Source organism: Populus alba, chromosome 6 (assembly GCF_005239225.2).
Source record: "Populus alba chromosome 6, ASM523922v2, whole genome shotgun sequence".
In the NCBI taxonomy this organism is placed as follows: domain Eukaryota; kingdom Viridiplantae; phylum Streptophyta; class Magnoliopsida; order Malpighiales; family Salicaceae; genus Populus; species Populus alba.
In genome coordinates this window covers 22,263,668-22,271,433 of record NC_133289.1, presented here as the reverse complement: position 1 = coordinate 22,271,433, position 7,766 = coordinate 22,263,668, and the positions used below count along the sequence as shown (strand labels likewise).

Sequence of the window (7,766 nt, the reverse complement as noted above, 5' to 3'; positions counted from 1 at the left end):
ATGAGGTTATCTTGGTCTTACAACTTGGGAATAGTGTTTGATGCTTAACTTGCTTTGTAATTTATTTTGACTATCTCTCTGTGGAGTTATCTCGGTCTCAAGACTAGAGTTGTGGATTTTTAGCCTAGGTTAAACCATATTATTTTTTTATTTTTTTCTACAGGGTTGTCTCAATCTGATGACTCATAAGTCTGGTGGAATGACTTCTATTTTTTTTGTATGTTTTTTAATTGATTTTTTTTAACATCATCATTCAATATTAGGCCAGTTGGGGATTTTTATAGTTTATTTCAATTTACTTTTTCTCGGTTTTGGAACTTTTCAAATTTGACATGTTAACTTAGGTTGTTTTTTATGTCATTTTTTAATAATTATTTTCTTTTAATTTCATACTTGAATGTTAGGTTAATTAGGAATTAGATTTTATAATTTATTTTGATTTGCTTTCTATATGATTATTATGATCTCATAACCCAGGTAAAAATTGACACGTTAACCTGAGTTGTCCCAGGTCAATTCAATATGTTATTATTTTAATATTAAGAAAAGATACCATCTTAAATTTGTCTAGTCAAATATTATTTTCACAGGTTATATGAGTTTTTTTTTATCAGTAAAGTCAATCGGGTTACATTGGATAAACCCTCAAATAATTTAATTTTTCCCAACTTAAAAGAAAAAACATTAGCAACATTTAAGTATTTAAAAAAAAATTAAAGAAAACTTTAACTTAACCCGCGGGATCACACAGGTCATTCATATAGTCTTTAGAGAGAGTCTTCTCATGTTTAGTTGATATCAATCAATACTTTGAAGTTATATATATATATATATATATATATAACAAATAAAACAAACAAATCACATCTATTACAACGATTCATCATACATCACAGTTCAAATACCAATTAGATACGACAAAAATTATTATTACAGATAAATCTAAAAAATATATGAGTGGAACATTATAACAATTCATGGTGTTTTGCTCACTTTAACATGCATTGACATATTTTGATTTTTTCACATGGATCTATTGGTTATTATAGTATTCAATCGGTCTTTTTCTATTTTTTATGCACATTAAAATAATTTTATTATCTTTTTAATAATTTTTTTAAAAAAGTTGATGCTGAAGTTTTTTTTTTTTTTGTATTTTTAACTTTTTTTATTCATATAAAATGACTAAATTACTTATAAAAAATAAAATCTCATTCATTGATGGTGAGAACTGAGAAGTGTTTTTGTATTTTCACAATATTTTTTATAATATAATCAAGTAACTGGAAGAGCTTTATAAAGATTTTAGATTTTTATACACAATAAAGTTATTTAACTGCCCTCGGTCTAGAAAAAGCAAAGATTATTTGCAAGGGTTTTTTTCATCCTTTACCCCTTGCTTTTTTGCTATACTTAAGAGAATTAAGGGGTGGTTTGATCTTTTCTTAGATATAAAATATTAACAAAAAAAAAAAGATGATTGGTGCATGCCATGCCTACATTAGCCAGTGAATATTGCCCACGTCCTTCAAGTATAGTATCTGATGATTAAACATCATCTTTCGCAATGGAGTTGAAAGCACGCTAACAAACTTTTTCTTTAATTTTGTCCCTGTTATTTAGTCTTTATTGTTTCAATTTTTTAATGACCGATTGAGTTTTTTAAAATGATTAAATCTCCTTCCCACATCTGTTTTTTTAATTGTCTCCGTGCTTTTTTTTTTCTTCACATGTTATACTTAGTCATAAGGTTAATGCTCACACTTGAAATCTCACATAGGGTATCGTTAAGATGCTAATAGGGTGGCTGAAATTGAAATAATTTTCAAAACTATAGAGTCAAAATGAAACATTTAATAAACTATAAGGGCAAAATAAAGACTTTACTCACGACGAGGTCCCCCATTGATTCATGGAATTTTCTCTTCAAAAGAAAAGAAAGGAACAAAAAGAAGAAATTCGTTTCCTCAATAAATAAATAATAATAATAATAAAAACATAAAATATTCTCAGACAAGGTAGGGAAGCAATGGAGGTCCAAAGCTGACTCTTTATCTTTTCGTTTCTCTCTCCTATTATTTTTTAAAAAATATCAAAGTTACCAGCTCTCTCTCTCTCTCTCTCTCACTCTGTGCACCAAAGCGACACCGTTCTCGTCTTCCTTCTCCTCTTCAGCTCCAATTCCATCTGGTACGTTACGATCTTCTCTCTCTTCCTCCAAAAAGCGTGCCGTTCTCAACTTCTTTTCGGTATCTACTTGATCACTCCTCGTAGATTAGTCAACCTTTTTGAAAATTAGGTTTTTTTTTTTTCATAACTGGGAATTTGTTTGGAAGCGGTAAATTTTTCTTGTTTTAGAGTAATTAGTGGTTAATGATATTAAATAATCTGTGTGGTTATTGAGAAAATCGAGTGAATTAATTAAAGAAACTGGATTGATGGGAAATTTACTTTTAAAAAAATAAATCTAGCGAAATTTTTATTTAGTTTTGTATACAATTTACATGGTTGAGATAGAAATTGTGGTAATTGAGTACTTAATTGGATACTAAATGTGGGGTCGGTGTTGTTTTGGGTTCTTGAACAGGTAATTGATTGAAAGTTTTGATCTTTCATTTTTTGGAAGACAAGGTTCGGCATTAGCGTTTTTTGGTGGTCGAAAGCACAAGTTTTTTATCTTTAATATTTGGGTTTTGAAGAAAACCCATGAAGATAGAAGTTAAGAATTTTGGGTTATTTGATTTTTCATGATTTAAGTTAGTCATCTGGGCCAATTGGTTTATTAGGATGTTTGGGTTGCGGCTTGAATTTTCTGTGTTGAATTAATGAGTTGCTAAACCTTCTCAGCTAAGAAATACTTGATGCTGATACTGTTGTGTTTATCTTGTTAAACAGAATCGGGATTGTTATATTATCTACTGCTTGTGGTGTGTAGTAATTTAAGTTTCAGCGGGATATCTTTGTGAAATCTCGGGACAGGAGTGGAGACTGAAGCTGTAATTTTGTCCTGGTGATTCTATGCTTTCGTCATTTTTAGCTGTGTTGTGGACTTAGATGGATGTTCCCTCAACGGAACTACACTCTGAAAGTCAGACTGACACTTTCCCGTTGTTAATGGAGCGGCCAGAGAATCTTAACAGTAGTGCGCATATTATTGACATACCAAGAAACATCGAGGTTCCTGGGTCACCATCTCATGATAGAATTTCAAATGGGTTGGAAGCATCATCACATGAGGACAGACCTTCGAGTGGTGTGAGAGCACCCAGTACTCAGCCTTCAACATCTTTGTCTAATGGAACAAACTCTCGGAGCTCCTCATTAATAAGGAGAGGGGAAGCCCGTCGACGCAGGAGTCCTTTGAACTCTGGTTTATGGATTTCTGTTGAATTAGTTCTCACGCTGAGCCAGATTGTTGCATCTATTGTTGTTTTGTCTGTGTCGAGACATGAACATCCACATGCACCATTGTTTGCGTGGATTGTTGGTTATGCATCAGGATGTGTTGCGACCCTGCCACTTCTTTACTGGCGTTATCGTTATCGTAACCAGTCTTTGGAGCAGGACTCAGCTCAAAATCATCAGGGTTCTGCACACATTAATGTTCCTGCAGGGCCATTTTCTCTTTCAGTCAGTAGGAATTCAGAAAGCGATGATCGCCGATCTGCCACTACATCACCTAGAGGTGGCCAAAATGCAGTACTAAATGCAAGGTATGACTTCTCATTGTAATTGTCATTTTTCTCTTCAAAATAAATATTGCTCAGATACACTATATTTTCAATGTTGGATAAATGAATTTGTCCTGTCCAATTGCATGTACAAGGTTACAGTGTCATCCAGTTTGTTTGGTTTTATGCAATTTTTTGCTACTTTGCAGTTGGAGCTTCGTGCAAACCCAGCACGTAGCTGCATTACATGGGCTGGGAGTCAATGCTAGGTTCAATGTTTCTTTGAAGGGGTATGGACATTATTTGGTATCAAAAGCTAACTTAATGTTTGGACACCCATCTAATGCATTGGGTATGATGAAGTTGGTTTTGATCTTCCATCCCTACTGGCCTACTCTTAGATGATTTTTTAAAGATAATGGGAAGTATCTAGTTATGTTCACACCAAAGTGGGTCCTGGGAAAGAGAATATGGAGACAGTCTCATCCTTTAACCTTTACCCTTACTATATTTCAAATATACATGGATGCATACAGATTTTCCTAATTCTTTTCTTGATCTCAATCCTATTTTTTGTTTGATGGCAATCATTCCAACTTTCTATTTTCCTCCTTTACACGCAGTGCAGATTGGGAGTTTAACCGTGTTGAAATTTGACTTGGGGAATTTGCATCTTAGCCCTTTTCTGATTTTCCAGTGCTTCTTTGGCAGCAACCATTTTTTCAGTTCAAAATGATTACCTGTTTTAGGTTGATCTTTAACTGGCCTTTTATTGAAGTAGTGTTGGGTAATGAAAAGAACCTGAAAAAAGCATCAACTTGATTTTTTTTCAGTCCAAATGCACTTTTATAAAAGCACCTGCACTGCACTACCAAACACATACTTAGTTTACCAACTATTTGAGAAGTGATCTTTGGATTGCCTGTTTTATTTTTCAGCATGGTATGCTTTGGTTTCCATTGGCTTTGATTTTTGTACCAGTCATTGAAACCTTTGATGAATAAAAAGCGAATTTCTTTAATTTGTTTGAACATACAAATGTGTTTTTGCTTGCAGACTCAAGGTTTTGGTGGAATACTTCAAAATGGCTTTGGATTGCTTTTTCGCAGTTTGGTTTGTGGTTGGCAATGTGTGGATATTTGGAGGCCACTCATCTGCTGAGGAGGCTCCAAACTTGTACAGGTATTGTCATGTCGTATTCATCACACCTTTCGTACCTGTCATCCGAGAGAGCTCACCCTCATTTTTACATTCTTTTACATTGCAGGTTATGTATAGTGTTTCTTACATTTAGCTGTATCGGATACGCTATGCCCTTCATTCTGTGTGCAACAATCTGCTGTTGCTTGCCTTGTATAATTTCTGTTCTCGGATTTAGAGAGGATCTGACACAGACAAGGGGAGCCACAACAGAATCAATTGATGCCTTGCCAACATACAAGTTTAAGTTAATTAAACATAGAAATGGTGAGGATAGCAGCGCAGGAGCTAGTGATGGTGGGGTCGTGGCAGCAGGAACAGAAAAGGAACGAGTGATCTCGGGAGAAGATGCAGTGAGTGCTTACAGATTCTTGGAGGATCCTTGTTGTGATCCTCTGAGATACTTGGTTGTGATATTCATGGTGCATTGTCTCAGGTCTTGTTATTGACATCAATACTGATGATTTAATGTTGTAACTGTGACAGGTTTGCTGCATTTGTTTGGCAAAATTTGCAAACAATGACGAGCTGAGGGAGCTGCCATGTTCTCATTTCTTTCACAAGGAGTGTGTAGATAAGTGGCTGAAGATCAATGCATCATGTCCTCTTTGCAAGAGTGAGGTCGGTGAAAGTCTTTTAGGTTCTCTCTCTGGGTTAAGTTCTAGCCAAAGACGGGTCGAAAACGGGGCTGACACCGTGTTTTGATCCTCTATATAACACAAAATAGTAATATCATACATAAATAATTACGATTTTGACTATGCTGTAAAAATTATTTTCATTCTTCTCTTTTTATGAATCTCATGGATCAAAAATCTCTTTTAAGAATAGGTGTGGCACTCTCTTTCCAGTTTGCCCTTTTGCCACCAAAAGAGTTGAAACAATTGCCATTTGGCATGTCTCTGCTGATGTTTCTCCTCCTTGTCTCCTTTCCTTTAATTTCTTAGATCAGACAATCTCTTCAATGGTTTACGAAACAGCTAAACCACTGAGTAAGTACTATTCTATCTTGAAACAAAAAATCGAACGACTTTCCACTTATAATACTGAAAGCTGGGTTAACTCGCTTGGATCTGTTGATTTGAGTTTTGTTTGTTTATATTATTGTGGATTGAAGATTTTCTAGCTAATACAAGCTTGAAGGCAATGATATATCCGCGTGGATTTGACAGTGCAGCCACTTACTATTTTGTCGGCATAGATTGTTAATTTGTTGCAACACGATCAAGATACGTTATCCCAAGAGTGTCACAAGCAGTATTATTAAATTCGTCGGCGAGTTTACCAATTAAAATTTAAAATTTATGAGACTTGGTTGCATAATATGAAAATATATATTTTTTATTTTAAAAAATTAATTTCATCTATTCAAAAGATAAAAAAAAAAATCTCTTAAAAAATTAAATATATATAAAATAACTAATTTAAAAGAGATTATATAAGCAAAAATAAAATAAAAGGGGTATTAATTTAACTTAAATATAAATAAAAAATAAGTTTGAGAAAAAAAAATACAAAAAACAATATATATTTTTTTTAAAAAAAAACTAGGTGTTATTGGGTATAGAAATCAAGCCATCCAACCCGATTTATTTTGTTAGACTCATGTGCTTAAGCTATATTTTTTTTTATTGCAATTAAGATGGATGAAATATTGTCCAAAAAAAAAACACTTGCAAGAAAAAAAATCACGAATGAAATTGAAAAAAATTAAAATTTTGAATAATAGATCCACAATAAGATATATTTAAATTTTGAATAATAAATCCACAGTAAAATATGAAGAGGATGCATAGTGGTGTGTGCATAGTGAAAAACCTACACCCTTTAATGTTTTACCAAACTACCAGCCTATCTATGTTGTGGGTAGGGTCAATTTTTTCAACGTAAAAGGTCTAGGCGTTGTTAATTTTTTTATAGTAAAAAAAAAAACTTTTTGAAAATTGATTTGATGTGACTTGATCTTTTTAGTGGGTTTGAATGCAACCCAAATGACCGATTACAATGTAGTTTCACCCAAGATAAATATTTAAGATATATTTTTTATATAAACATTGAGACGATAATATATTGAATTGATTTGAGTCGACCTTTGTTAACTTGTCAATTCACGTATCGAGTTATGAGATTATAATAACTTCATGGAAAGTAAATCAAAATAAACCGTGAAGTTTAATTTCCAATAAACTCAATGTTAAAGGGTGAAATTGATAAAAAATAAATAAATAATAAAACCCAAAAAATAGCTCGAGTCAACTTAAATTAATATACTAAACCTATGATTTGGATCATGAGACTAAAAAGTCTAAGATAACTCAATATAAAATAATTTGAAACAATTTACAAAACTCAATTCTCAATCAATCAAGTGTTAAAATATGAAATTTTGTAAAAAATTTAATTAAAATGGACATAAAAATAACTTGAATCAACCAAGGTTAACTCGTCAAACCCATGATCTAGATCATGAAACAAGGATAGTATGACAACAAGCAAGTCAAGACAAATAATGAAGTCAAACCCTTGATTAATCCAATATTAAAGAATAAAATTGAAAAAATAATCATTTAAAAAATAAATAAAAAATCTAGTTAACTAAGTTAACTTATTAAACTTGCAGTTTAAATCATGAATTTGAAATAACCTAATAAAAAATACATTGAAAAAAAAAATATGAAAGTCCAATTCGTAGTAAACCTAACATTGAAATATAAATTAAAATTAAAAAAATAAGAAGAAGAAGAAGAAGGAATTATTATAGTGAATAGTATTTTGTGAAGAATGGTAACATAAATTCCCCAACTCTTCTGGTTTTTTTTTTTAGTGTTAATGAAATTATAATTATTGGTTTGTAAATTAAAATTATTTTGTATCCGTATCTGTAAAGAGATTTTA

The 7,766-nt window shown here is 32.2% G+C and overlaps 1 protein-coding gene across 2 annotated transcripts; it reads left to right on the top strand.

Annotated features, from left to right (window-relative positions):
• The first annotated feature begins 2,012 nt into the window (after positions 1-2,012).
• On the top strand, positions 2,013-5,772 carry LOC118050199 (E3 ubiquitin-protein ligase At1g63170). Of its 2 annotated transcripts, none has more exons than XM_035060461.2 (5): positions 2,013-2,190; positions 2,896-3,713; positions 4,728-4,853; positions 4,939-5,224; positions 5,358-5,772. In XM_035060461.2, exons 2-5 carry the CDS (start codon positions 3,055-3,057, stop codon positions 5,574-5,576), a joined length of 1,290 nt encoding a protein of 429 aa, XP_034916352.1. In that variant the 5' UTR covers positions 2,013-2,190; positions 2,896-3,054; the 3' UTR covers positions 5,577-5,772. The 2 variants fall into 2 exon arrangements, with proteins under 2 accessions (XP_034916352.1, XP_073266332.1); XM_073410231.1 differs by having other exon boundaries at positions 2,588-3,713.
• The last annotated feature ends 1,994 nt before the right edge of the window (positions 5,773-7,766 follow it).